This window comes from Vulpes lagopus, chromosome 11, assembly GCF_018345385.1.
Source record: "Vulpes lagopus strain Blue_001 chromosome 11, ASM1834538v1, whole genome shotgun sequence".
Lineage (NCBI taxonomy): Eukaryota > Metazoa > Chordata > Mammalia > Carnivora > Canidae > Vulpes > Vulpes lagopus.
The window spans coordinates 347018-361165 of NC_054834.1; the positions used below are offsets into that span (position 1 = coordinate 347018).

At 55.4% G+C, this 14148-nt stretch overlaps 1 protein-coding gene across 1 annotated transcript in view; it reads left to right on the forward strand.

The window, feature by feature from the left end:
* ABCA13 (ATP binding cassette subfamily A member 13) overlaps positions 1 to 6346 on the forward strand; it is a 240985-nt gene extending 234639 nt beyond the window's left edge. Inside the window, exons 63-65 of the mRNA XM_041773932.1 lie at positions 2634 to 2739; positions 3933 to 4070; positions 4684 to 6346. Of these exons, the coding sequence (XP_041629866.1) occupies positions 2634 to 2739; positions 3933 to 4070; positions 4684 to 4779 (340 nt within the window). The 3' untranslated portion in view covers positions 4780 to 6346. The remainder of the gene's footprint in view (positions 1 to 2633; positions 2740 to 3932; positions 4071 to 4683) is intronic.
* The last annotated feature ends 7802 nt before the right edge of the window (positions 6347 to 14148 follow it).

A 14148-nucleotide genomic window follows, 5' to 3' on the forward strand; every position in this document is an offset into this window, starting at 1 on the left:
TGTGCACCTGGGTACCTGTGTACCTGTACACCTGTGAATCTGTGTACCTGTGCACCTGTGCACCTGTGCATCTGTGCTTCTGTGTACCTGTGCATCTGTGTACCTGTGCACCTGGGTACCTGTGTACCTGTGCACCTGTGAATCTGTGTACCTGTGCACCTGTGCACCTGTGCACCCGTGTACCTGTGCATCTGTGCATCTGTGAACCTGTGCATCTGTGCATCTGTGTGCCTGTGTACCTGTGCACCTGGGTACCTGTGCATCTGTGCACCTGTGCATCTGTGTGCCTGTGTACCTGTGCACCTGGGTACCTGTGCACCTGGGTACCTGTGCACCTGTGCACCTGTGCACCTGTGCATCTGTGCATCTGTGCATCTGTGTGCCTGTGCATCTGTGTGCCTGTGTACCTGTGCACCTGGGTACCTGTGTACATGTGCACCTGTGTACCTGTGCACCTGTGCATCTGTGTACCTATGTACCTGTGTACCTGTGCACCTGTGTACCTAAGTACAGGTGCACACAACCCGTGGTGCTGGCCGGCCCCGTTGATGTGAGGTCTTTGACGGATCATCTGGGCTTTGATCTGTGGTTGGAGGGACCCAGGGTGATACTAGGACATAGTCACTGCCCGACGCTTGAGCCGTGGGAGCCTCAGGAAGACCCCGCCTGAGTGTCTGCTGCCCGGCTTGGGCACCGGGTCAGTCCGGCGCTGCCCCCCGGGTTACCCACAGCGCCTCCGAGTAGCTTTCTCAGGAATTCACTAGCCTGGTGGCCGCTGACCACCGGGGAGGCGACCCCGGCGCCTGCTACCACCTGCTGTCCAGGGGCGAGTCCTGGCCGCACCTGGGCGGACACCTTGCGCGGGAGTTGCCTGCCAAGGAAGTCTTCCCGGCAGCGCCCTCTGAGCCATCGTGTTCCTGGTCTCCGCACTGTCAGTTGAAGGCTGAGCTGTGAAAAAAAAAAAAAAGAAAAAAGGCTGAGCTGTGGGTTCGCCTGGCGGACGGGGCTCCAGGGGCTCCGTGCGGGGCAGCTCGAGTCCTACTCCCTGGGCCCCGTGGGGCTCCTGGCCGTGCTCTGCGGGTGGCTGGGTGGGGTCCGGCTCTGAGGCCACCGCGTTGCTGGGGTGGTGACCCCTTCAGCCACCCGGTCCTCGTGGGGAGGGCTGCTCGGCTGTGCCCGAAGCCCCCGGCTGTGCCCGGTGCCGGGAGCCACCGGTGGCTAGTCCCCCACCTGGTACTGTCGCCCGGGTGGCCGCACACCCACCACCCCCGTGCCGCCCTCTTCCATAATCAGGCATTGGATCTCTTCCTTTAGGAAAATGTACCACTTTATGGGGTTTTTGATTTTTTTAAAAGGTTTTTACATATTTTTTCGAGAGCGTGGACACGTGGTGCGCTGACCACCGTCCGTCTGCGGCACGTCGCCGGGCGGCCCTCCGGGACTCTAATCCGCAGCTCGGGGGACGCACCACGGGCCGTTGCCGCCGCCTTCTCGCGTGGCTCACCTCTCAGCTTGAGTGCCCGCGGGCCCCTCAGTCGGTGGGACGGGAGGGTTGGGGTCCCGCTCCGTGTCAGGCGCCTGGAGTCAGGCAACAGCAGGACGACGACCTGGGGCACTTGTCACGCAGCCACGTCACATGCACCGGAACAGTGATTTGACCGTAAGCGTGTGAGACGCTCAAGTAACGCAGCTGCTTGGCGAGGCCTGGACCCCCCGGTCGTCCAGCTCGTAGTCCCCAGGTCAGCTACTTGGAGCCGACAGGTGGGCGAACAGATCCACAGAAACTGTCCTCATGTGTTCATGGGTTTTTTTTTAAAGATTTCATTTATTTATTTTAAGTGGGGGAGGGGCAGAGGGAGAAGCAGACGCCCCGCTGAGCCGGGAGCCCTCGTGGGGCTCGACCCCAGGACTCCGGGGTCGTGACCTGAGCTGCGAGGTGCACAGACGCTTCACCACTGAGCCACCAGGCCCCGGATTCCTGTTTCTATTCTCATGGGTCTTCACGGAGATGCTGTTAGGTGCGCAGGCGCCCAGGATGGGCGGCGATACCGTGCCACCGCTTCTGGAAGCCCCATCCCTCCTCGCGGTGACTCTGTGAGGTCACTGTGCCGTGTGGGTCCGACCCCGCGCGGCCGCCGGGTCCCGGGAGCTACCGTGCACGGCTCCACGTGTCGCAGGCCAAGCCTGGGTCAGGGTGCCGTTGGCAGAGTTGCCTTACGTGGAGAAGCAGCGAGCGCCCGGTCCGGACCCGCCACCCGACCCTGCCCCACCGGGTCATCACGGACGGGGGAGCAGCAGGCGTGGGCGGCGGGGGGGGCTCCGGCCCGGCTCCGACTCGGACTTCTCTCGAACTCAGCACCTGCTTTGCTTTCAGCTTCTCCCTTGTACCGGATGGAGAGCGATTCCAGGATTTGCTGACCACGTAGGTCCATCGGCGCCTGTGTCCGCGGATGACAGAAACCCCCTCACCGAGTTAGGATCCTCTTCTGAGTCTTAGATTTTTGAAAATTCAGACTCTCCCGTCGATTTGGGATCGTTATTTTCTTTTGCTGTATCCGTGAAAACGGACTTAGAATTTACCCCTCTTGGGTCCGAATAGTCCTAACCGTGTTTTGGTTTCATTTAACTTCCAGGTTCGGTGACGGTTATACGGTCAGGATCTGGCTGTGTCAGGAAACACACGCACACAGTGCGATTTCGGACTGCCTGAAGCTGCACTTCCCTGGCATCCAGTTTAAGGTAGCCCGGCGTCCCGTGTTCACTTCCTTATGGGGAAATTGGGTGAGCGCCTTCGTCCTTTCCTGTGTTCTGCCCCGGGCTGTTACGAGGTGCTGCCTGCCCTGGGCCTGCCTGCGAAGCACAGGCCGCACGTCCCCGTTGCCCCGGAAGAGCGCGGACAGCAGATACGCTTGGCCACTCGGCGGACGGCGCCTGTCTGAGCGCTCTGGGTGCCCCAGAGTGGGCCGTGGGTACAGGCCCCCCGCTCTCCGGGGCACAGCCCCATTGCACGGCCTGTTCTGTTCAGGAAAGAAGATCGCAAAAGGCAGTGTCTTCCAGGCATTCGCCGTAGGGCTCCCAGACCCGGAGGCTCCCGCGTTATCTCACAGGGAGGCGCTGCGCTCGGCATCGTAGTCCTCTGCTGACCCGAGGCAGAGCGCGATCCCTCACGTGGCAGCATCTCCATCGGCGGGGAGCTGGTTACACCTACGGGACCCCGAGCCCCAACCTACTGAACTCAGCTCTGCGTTTAAGGAGGTGGCCGGTGATTCCCAGGGTGCCAACATTTTAGAAGCACCAGCTACGGCACCCTGGATAACTACGTGATTGCGGTTTTCCATAAATAGCTGCTCACCTATGAAGCAGCTCTCACCTGTCCATTCCCGCAAGAGCTGCTGAGCAAAAGCCATCGACGAGCAGCAGCTGTACGAGGCCAGGCGTGCGTGCTCAGGCTCTCCTCTAAACGGTCCGGTAGCGGACTTGCTGTTCTCCCCCTTTGCACATATGAAAACGAGGGTTGGAACGTTTCTTCTCTTCCCAGGGGTGAGGACAGCGGGAGCTCTGCTCCAGACCCAGGGCGTTCCGGTGCCCCTGCATCCCCTTGCTCCACGACAACTTCCTCCTTCTCAGTAGGCGAGGCACCTTCCTACCCCCGGACGGCTTCCCCACACCTGGGGCAGGGCAGGGGTGGGGGGCATGCGAGGGGGCAAAGCGGTGGCCCAGCCTTGAGGAGGGCCCCTTGCCAACTGTGCCGTCGCCCGTACGTCCGTACGCACGGCCTGGAGACTCTCAGAGCCATCCTGCCATCCGCTGCCCTTTAGGTGTGTGGTTTGAAAAGGATGACAATGCATTTATCACCTGAAAGCCGCAGGATCCGTTCTGCTCAACAGTTGCTAATCAAGTGAGACGATTTACAAGTTGTTTTTGGCTTTCAGGGGCAGCACCTTAACTTACTGGAATATCATTTGCCAAAACAATGGGAGTGCTTAGCGGATCTGTTCCGAGTCCTAGAGAACCACAAGACCTTCCTGAATATCAAACATTACTCCATTAGCCAGACCACTTTGGAACAGGTATGGTCCCCCCCGAATCCTTTGGCAGGTTGCATTTTGGCGTGTTCTCGAGGCCTCCCCCAGCTGATCTCAAAACTAGCCAGATTGCTTCGTGAGGCCTTTCGTTCTTTAAATTAAATGCTCATTTTACAAAACAGGGTGGTGGGAGTTAGCAGGTGTGTCTGTGGTCAGCTCTCTGTTCAAGGTGCATATTCAGGAGGGCTCCCGTCTGTCCACGGTTACGCTGGGCATTCATGCTCCACCAACCTGCCCCTATCTGTTTGCTCCCCCCGCCCTAAATGTCTAAGGGGACTCTGCCCCTTGGCTGAGCCATCGCTGACCTTGGGAAGTAAAGTGCTTGGTTTACCGAGTTCCAGAAGGGAGAATGAAATCCCACCTGCGTCCTAAAGCCCCAGAATTTCCAGGTGCTTTCATGACTGTCCTCAAATGGATCTGTGTCCTCAAAGGATCCACCTGCTTATGGTGGCTCCTGAGGCGGTGGTATGAGCGACAGCTTTATGGTGTTCGGGAAAAGTTGGGTGGTGCTTTGAGATGACTCTTCTTACTATCGTGGAGAAGAGAAGAAGGTCTGGTGTCCGCCGAGGTTCACAGTGATTTCCGTCATTTCATTCAGGTATTTATTAAGTTTGCTGCTGAGCAACGGGAACCTTCGCAGTCTACTCCGGCTGCACCCCCTGACTCCTACCAGCCACATCGCCTGCCTGTCTAAGCTCCGAGGGCACGTGTCTGAGAGGAGAGATACCCTCTTTGGTTACAATTCATCCTCAAAGATCAGAAGAGCCTGGGCACCGCGGAGATGCTGGGAGTCCGCTCCAGGCAGTCGAATCCACCCTCTCCTTCCTTTCCTCTTGAAACTCTCGGTTAACGAGTAACCCGCAAGCTGGAAGATGGTTTTCTGTAGATTTTTGGGGTGTTCCTCCCACATGGCTAATCCCTTTGTCAAGCCAGGGAGGAGCCGGCTTCTTTGTGACGGGGGGCGTGAGTCACCCCAGAGTCCAAACCGAGACATGTTGGAGCTGTCAGACACATTTCACTGTGCTTTTAAGGAAACTGAGGCAGCCAAGGCTGGTAACTTTCCTAACCGATCTGTTTAGGGGATACTACCTCCGACTGCCTTCTGTTTCTGTCCCCTTTCACTAGATACGCTTACGTGTGTTCAAATAAAACGTCAAGGATTCAAACACACATTCTTTGTAATATTGGGTATTATATGGCATGACATGTAAAAATAGCCATTTTTTTCATACAAAAGATTTTTTAAAAAATCAGAATTATGGAGATTTTAATGACTGCTGTAGCAAAATTAAGTAAATTGAACCAGGTACCCTATGTCACTTATACAAGTTTTACCCAAAATTCACAGATTTTTAAATACGGGGGTTATGGAAAGAAATATAACATGGATGTGTTTTACTTTTTTCTGGGTTTCTCAGTGTTCTTACTGCCTCCTGGCATTCTGAGGCACATTCTAGTTTCAAGACCAATGACGTAAACTAGTTACTTCTAATTTTACCAGCAAAATCAGTACAGTGTGTAGTAAGTAAACATAAATCTTCAAACACTTAAAAATTTTCTGACAGTGACACCAGCCTTAGAATTATTGTGCCAGTATTTTCAGATATAAAGCGCTGTGATGTGGCTGCAAAGGGCCGTGGGCCCTTGACATTCTGCACCTGACGGCAAAATGCGATACGATAAATGATAAAAGCATTTTAAATGATAAAAAGTCCTTTTGTCCACCACTGAAAATCGTTTCTAGCCAGGCGTTCCTGAGCTTTGAGATATTCCTCAACCTCCTTTGAATATCATTTTCCTCAAATTTCAGCGGAGGGGTGCGTCAATTTTAAAATTTGATCTTAAAAAAAATAAATAAAATAAAATTTGATCTTATCCAGTTAAATTTTTGAGTCGTAGTAGCTCATGGCCAAAAAGTTTCCAGCCACGGGATTTCACTGAAATCTCTCTTTTCTGATACCATTCAAGACTAAACATATTTTTAACTTGTCAGGCTTCAGCCGGTCACGGGGAGTATTGCTGAATGATTTCGAATCACAGGAATCCCATGAATTATGCTTTCTTAAAGTTTAGGGTTTAGGATCTCTTACAGCTGAGGGTTTAGGATTCCCCCCTTGATTCTGACATGGTCTCACTGTCAAATGGAAGATGTAATCCTTTGTTATGATTGTTGCTGAATCCATCCATAAAACCCCTGCGACGCAGGCGTGTGTTTATGCCGCTTTATAAATAAGAGCATAAATAAACGAGACGTGCTTTGATTGAACCTGATTTTTGGAGCGAACTTGCGTATTTCCTTGCATTGTCAGGGGTCCCCGTTAGCCGATCGGGGAGGAAATGTACCTACTCAAGAGCTTTTAAAGCTTGAAAAGGTCACCGTTTGATTGAGCTTCAGGCCGCGATGTTCTGCTCTTAGGGATTCTTTTCTACTCTTGGAGCCGCTTTATTCTTGAAAGTTCTGCTTCCAGGTAGACCTTTGAACAATAAACAGGAAGAAAAAAGAAACTCACTGTGTGAAAACGCCCCAGACGACTGGACAGGAAAGGTCAAATCTTATGTTGGTGCTGAAAATGTCATTGCATTCGCAAGTCATGCAGATGTTTTACGCCTTTGGAGTTAAACATTTGCCTTAAGACCTTTGGGCTTATGGTCACACAACTGAGACGGTTAAACAAACTGCCTTCTTTTGAGAGCCTTCGGAGGAGAGTCCTGCCTAAGGCGGAGACCGCGTGATTATCCCGGTTCCAGCAGCCCAGCCTTCATCGCCCGGCTTATCTTTACCCGGATATTTAAACAGAGGGTGCATTAAAGCCTCGTGCACAATCAGGATTGGAAAAAGCAAACAAGAAGCGTATTTTTAGAAGAGTAAACACTGGGGGGCCTAAGGTTACAGGGGGCTCGGCTCAGCGGATGTTGAACGGGGAAACACGAAACACGATGGCTCTCAAACCCTTCGGGAAGTGGACTCGGTCCCCCGCCCTCCCCTGCTACTTGGTGTTCACACGACAGCGACGACAGTGACGGGACTACTTTAGCTGCATCACAGAGTTCCACGCCCCCTCCTCCCCCACCGAATCCGGGATGCAGACATTTAACCTGTTCAGACTGGTTTGGGCATGTTTTCGTCCGGCTTTGCTGTGGGACGTTGGGGTGTTTCAGCTCGATGATGTAGGCTGGTGGTGCCTGACAACCCAGTTTCTCATACTCCAGTGATTCATTTTTAAAAAAAATTTTTTTTTTTTAGTTTTTATTTATTTATGATAGTCACAGAGAGAGAGAGAGAGAGAGAGAGGTAGAGACACAGGCAGAGGGAGAAGCAGGCTCCATGCACCGGGAGCCCGACGTGGGATTCGATCCCGGGTCTCCAGGATCGTGCCCTGGGCCAAAGGCGGGTGCCAAACCGCTGCGCCACCCGGGATCCCCTACTCCAGTGATTCAAAGCCAGACACACACACACACACACACACACGCACGCACGCACGCACACACACGCACGCACATGCACACGCACGCACACGGATTCTTTCAATTCATACTATTGAGCCCATCGTATGTGCATAAATAGATGGTGGTTATGGCAAACATGAGGGTGGTACCTGGCAGGTAAAGGACCCAGAGTCTGTGTGTCCTTGGGAAGCAGGGGGTTACGTGGGGAGGACGGGACGAGACCTTCAGGTAACAGGCACCGCTTGCTGTGGGGCCTCGGCGGGGTTCCTTCTAAGCAAGGGTGCAGGATCCAGCCTCGTGAAAGGGTTACCCCCTGGGGCGTGAGGAAGCCCTTGGAGGGGAGGGAATGTCAGAGGGAATCCACAATATTCAAGACACAGTGGACATTTGCCTGTTCGTCTGGTGGAGGCTGATACAGCAGTTCCATAGACCCCAAAACCCCAGTCAACCATCCTGACAGTCTCCCTTATGTTCCAAGGGGCTGCTCGAGCACCAGCTATCACAATATTTTCAAAGCAGAAAAACACAACAGAACAAAACAAAACAAAAACATGACTGTGTCGTGCCCAAGGTTGCGAATCCAAGAAACCACCAAGGAGCCGGCACCGATGCAAGTACACGAGGGTTTATTTACAAGCTCGAGCTTGGGTCCAAGTGAACCCGATAGAGCGGAGCTGGGACTTGGACCCCGAAGTGGGTTACAGCTGGGTTTTTTATGGGCTGGTCTAGGGATCTTCAGAAAGGGGGGAGGAATTTTTTCCATTCCTATATGGCGGAAAGGGGGGGAACTTTCTTAAGATCTGATATGGGATTCTCTGCCGAGGGCAATTCTGAGCTTTATTGTCTTTCCGACATGGGATTCCCTGGCCTAGGACACTCTGCACTCTTTCCTGTAAAGCTCAGCTCATTCCCAGGGGCCTAAGATGGCTGGACTTGTGCTAACGCTAAACTTGAGGTGGGATGGCCTTGATTTTTCTCGGCCTCCACAACTGGATTAAGCCGGGGGCGGGGGGACGCCATGTAAAGATGCCTGACCCACATGGTCAGGCTTCGAGGACGTCACCGTGCAGTTTTAACGGAGGCCCTGAAGTGACACGAGAGTTCTGATTCTATGCAAGAACGAAATGGATACTGGCCGGGTGGCCAGCGGCCTCTGCTCCAGGGTCACAGAACAGGTTGTGTGCCATTTGCATGAGGATAGAGTAAAATCAGTTTGGGGCACGTCGAGACAAACAATGGGACTGTCTTTGGGAAGTCTGAGCTCTGAAGATCGTTTCTACTCCCAGAGTTGAAGCGACGTGTGGACCCACAGGCCCGGTGCCATCCGTGTGTCTCGAGACGTCACGCGGAATGCAGTAGCCGAGGGGGAGGAAGAGGTTCATGGATATTTTCTGTTTGGAGTCAGTAAATAGCCCTGTCACTTACTCGTAAGGGGGGATTCCTTTCAGAGTCTTAATAGATCTTTTTTTTTTTTTTCCTTGCCGGAAAGGGCTTCAAATTGCTGAAAGAAGTCAGACCCGTTTCTTCTTACTTACTTGCTTTTGCTTGTCATCGGAAAAGAAGCGCTTCGCTCCCTTATCAGCGAATCCATCACATTTTTCTTTACATGTGAGCGTTCTGTGGAAAAATAGGGCCCACGGAGGGACACGTACATCTCAAACCTGGCAGGTGTCCTCGCTTAAAAGACGCATCTGGAAATATCAGGAGCGTATCTTTCTTTTAAACAGAAGGGGATGGGGCGCCTGGGTGGCCCCGTCGGTGACGTGCCTGCCTTCGGCTCAGGTCATGATCTCAGGGTCCTGGGATCGAGTCCCGCATCGGGCTCCCTGCTCGGTGCGGCGTCTGCTTCTCGCTCCCTGTGCCCCTGCTCTTGCTCACTCTCTGTCAAATAAATAAATAAAATCTTCACACACACACACAAAATACAGAAATGGAAGGGAGGGCGTGAACGCGGCATTTGCCGCAGCACTTACTTTCTCTTCTCTCCGCTACTGAGCCCACGAGTCCCGGTCCGGTTCTTAGCAGATGCCACGGGCGACCATACAGGCACGTGACCCAGACCGATGAGGGACTGTCCCTGGGGGTGTGTGGGTGGCTTGCAGTTGTCCCGGGACCTCGGGGTGGGGGGGTCCAAACCAGTGTGCCGAAAAGTGCCTCCGGAGCACTCGGAATTGCCCAGGAGTGAAACGCACGATAGGGACGTGGGAGCTGTGGACAGACACGCAAGGGAATGAAGCCGGGGCCCTTCCTTTCACCATACACAAAAGTAAACTCAAAATGGATAAAGGACCTAAATATGAGACCCGAAACCACAAAAGCCCCAGAAGAGACCAGAGCAGTGATTTCTCTGCCTCGGCTCCAGCAGCTTGCTCCTAGCTGTGTCTCCCGAGCAGCAAAATAAACTATGGGGACTTGACTAAATAAAAGGCTTCTGGGGATCCCCGGGTGGCTCAGCGGTTGACCGTCTGCCTTTGGCCCAGGGCGTGACCCCGGGGTCCCAGGATCAAGTCCCCCATCGGGCTCCCTGCATGGAGCCTGCTTCTCCCTCTGCCTGTGTCTCTGCCTCTCTCTCTCTCTATGTCTATCATAACTAACTAAATAAGTAAATCTTAAAAAAAAAAAAAAAGAAAAGGCTTCTGTACAGGGCGCCCGGGGGGCTCAGTCGGTTACGTGCTGATTCTTGGTTTCAGCTCAGGTCCTGATCTCGGGGTTGTGAGGTCCAGCCCCATGTCGGGCGCTGCACTTGCTGGGGAGTCTGCTCGGGATTCTCTGTCCCTCCGCCTCTCCCCCTGCTCGCTCTCTCTTTCAAACAAATAAATCTTAAAAAAAGGTTTCTGCAGGGCAGCCCCAGTGGCACAGAGGTTTGGCACCGTCTGCAGCCCAAGGTGTGATCCTGGAGACCTGGGATCGAGTCCCGAATTGGGCTCCCTGCATGGAGCCTGCTTCTCCCTCTGCCTGTGTCTCTGCCTCTCTCTCTCTCTCTCTCTGTCTCTCATGAATGAATAAATAAAATATTTTTAAAAAAAAGGTTTCTGCACAGCAAAGGCAACAACAGAACTAATAGGCAGCCTATGGAATGGGGGCAGGCAAGTGACACATCTGATAAAAGGTTAGTACCCCAAATCTACAAAGAATTATACAGGCCAACACCCCAAAACCAAATAATCCAGTTTAAAAAAACGAACAGACATTTCTGCAAAGAAGAACCGTCCGACTCTTGGTTTGGGCTCAGGTCGTGATGTCATGAGCCCCCTTAAAGTCTCCCTCCCTCGCCCTCTGGCTCTCCTGCTTGCTCGCTCTCTCTTAAAAAAAGGTGGGGGGCACCTGGAGGGCTCAGGGGTCCCGATGGCCACCAGACGCATGAAAGGATGCTCATCATCACTCATCGGCAGGGAAATACGGATCAAAACCGTGATGAGAGGCCACCTCGCACCTGTCAGGTCGGCTTGGATTAGTAAGACGGGAAGGCACAGGTGCGGGTGGGGATGCGGAGGAGGGGAGCCCTCGTGCGCGGTGGCGGGGGCGGGGGCGGGGGGCAAACAGGTGCAGCCACTGCAGAAACAGCGTGGAGGGTCCTCAAGAAGTTAGAAATGGTGTTACCCTAACGGCCCCGTAATCCCACTACCGGGGATTTACCCAGAGATACAGAAATACGAATTCAGAGGCATACGTGCACCCCAGGATCACAGGGGCAGTGAACGGCCACCAAATTATGGAGGAGCCCAAGTGGCCACTGACTGACGGAGGGATGGAAATGCGGCCTGTGTGCACGGAGCTTTACTCAGCCATCACGAATGAGACCTCGCCACCTCGCCACTTGATTTCACGCGGATGGATCTAGAGTGTGGTAGGCTGAGTAAGAAGCCAGAGAGATAAGGCCGAGCATCTTACAATTTCACTCATATATGGAATTTAAGAGAAAAAGCAAACGAATAAAGGGGAATGAGAAGAGGGAGAGAGAGAGACAAACCAAGAAACTGCCTCAGCACAGAGAGCACGGATGGTCACTAGAGGGGACGGGGAAATCCATCATGAGGATTAATTAATTGTGTTTATGACGCCGAAATAAAATAAATGACATAATTTTAAAAATTAATTGTGGTCCGTGAAAGCTTCCCCAAGGACTGACATGTAAGCCTTGCCCTGAAGCAGGGGGGGAGGGGGGGGAGGGAGGAAAAATAGGATTTTTAGAGTTGGTCGGGGCCATGCATGTCGGGCTTAGGGCTTCTGTAACAAAAGCACCACAAATTGAATGATTTAAGAGAACAAGTTTCCTGTGGACCAGGAGGGCCTTATGCTACGTGGGGTCAGACAAGGACAAGCACCGTGGGGCTCGGTCGTGTGCGGTCTAAGAGACCAAGAGCAGAAACAGACCTGTGAACACGGAGAACACAGTGGTGGGCCCCGGGTGGGTGGGGTGCACGGACGGGGTGTGAGGGCGGGCCCCTGGGTGGCTCCGGCTTGGCCTCTGCTTGGTGGTGACCTCGGGTCGGGGATCCAGGCCCGCGTGGGCTTCGTGCTCAGCGCGGAGCCTGCGTGAGATGTTCTCTCCTCTTCCCTGTCTGCGCCCTCACCTCTGTCTCCCTCGCAAAATCACGCACTGCATCCTTAAAACAAAGCGGGTGACGGGGTGTGGGGGGCACGGGCTCCCGGAGTCCCAGGGATGGAAGACGCGGCCTTGGGAAGGAGACCATGGGCGGCAAGTGTTCGGGTGGGCGGCTGCCCGGCCGGCCCGGAGCTGGGGGGGGGTGCTTCCAGGGTGCAGCGCGCGAGCCAGTGGGAGCAGGGCCACCAGGGGCTCGCCCCCACCGTCCTCAAGCCAGGGACCACCGTCCAGGTGTCGGCAGAGCGGGGGCCCCGGCCACGGGCGGGATGGAAGCCGCCTGTCCTTCCCTGGTTCCCGAGCTGCTGCTCCCATGCTCCCCGGTGCCCTACCCCCCGGGGTCTGAGGCCCTGCCCCCCACGGTCCCCCGCCGGTGCCACCCCTCCCCCCAGCCCCGGGACAGGCGGACAGGCTCCGGCACAGGAGGCGGGAAGCATCGGAGAGAGGAGGGCGGGCTGCTAACCAGGCGGGAGTAACAGCACAGGAGCCTCCAATGCTCCCCACCTGCCGAGTTAGGGCACCAGGGGAATACCCACAACCCCGGCGGATTAAGGAGAAGGTTTATGGTGGGTTTTCTCCTCGTGGTGGGAGCCTGCTGGCGGTGCCCGAGGCCGGTGATGCCCTGGGGGTCTCCGCCCCTGCAAGCCTCGCAGGCAAGCGGGGCGGGGCCATGTGGGCTGGGCTCTCCCACCTGAGACGGAGCCTGGTGAGGCTCTGCACCGGCCACGCACCCCCCCCCCGCCTGACCTGGGAAGGTGGGCAGCCGGCAGGCCGAGGCTCCGCTCCAGTGGAGGAGAGTCCCCTGGCCCCTGGCTGTGCCGGGGGTGCTGGTGGGGAGGGCACCCGTGTGGCTGGAGCCAAGCCTGCAGCTGAGGGGCGCCAGGAGAGGTCACCGCGAGGCAGATGGAGGGCTTCCTGGAGGCAGGGCCGTCTGGGCGGCCGAGGAGGAAAGGGCCGCAGCCCGCGAGGGGTGAAGGAGGAGGTGCGTAGCACAGGACGCTTGGCTCCATCCCGTCCTGCACTTTATGCAGAGGACAAGCAGCCTGAGGGCCCCCTGGCCCCCCTGGGGCCTCCCTGCCCCAGAAGCCCGAGAGAGCAGCGGAAAACGGTTAGTGGGACGCACTGGGCCATCGAGCAGAGGGTGGAGCGGGCCGGGCAGGGGCAGCAGCCACCGGTGAGCTCCCTGCAAACTTCCTAGGATCTCAGTCGCCTGCGCCCTTGTGGACGTGGCACCGGTGGCAGAGGAGCTTGCGCTGTGGCCCCGCGACACCTGGGTGAAGCAGCTCCGTGACACCAGCATGGCCTTGGCTCCCCCCGGGATGGGATGGTGGGTCCTCGGAGGCCGGGGGAGGGGGTCCTTGGGAGCTAGCAGAGGGGGGTCCTCGGAGGCTAGCAGAGGGGGGTCCCTGGGGGCCAGCAGAGAGGGCCTGGCAGGGGCAGCCCCCAGCAGCCTGGGCCCATGTGCACGGCCCCGTGCGGTCCCTCGGCCCCTTCGGCCCTGGGTCTGTGTGACGAGCAGGTCCGGGGCTCGGGGTTCATTACTAAGATGCAAAGTGTCCTGGGTAAACGGGTGACAGCCCGTGGTCACCGAGCCTCACATCACGCTGGCAGAGGCCACGCTCGAGGGCCTGCCTCTCTGCGGGGAACGCGGGAGGCGGCACCCTCCGGTTTCTGGTTGAGAAATCACGAACTGTCAAGGCTGTCCCAAGAGGTTGGCTTAAAAAGTGGAAAACATCACTTATTCTTTAGTGCGTCCAATTTATGTCAACGAGTAAATTAAATTAATTAATCAAAAATTAATAACACGTGGTAAAATTTACTTGCAGGGGCCTGTATCACCCGCTCAGTATTTGTGCAGCGGAAAGCTCAAAACGGCCTCGGGATCCGACAATAGGGGGTTGGTTGCTTAATCTCCCGGCGGCCTGGGGTGGGGGGGGAGGCATATCCAGACAACAGGGCATGAGGTATGGCACAGAAGCTAAACGCCGATGACGTGAGGTCACGTCCAGAAAT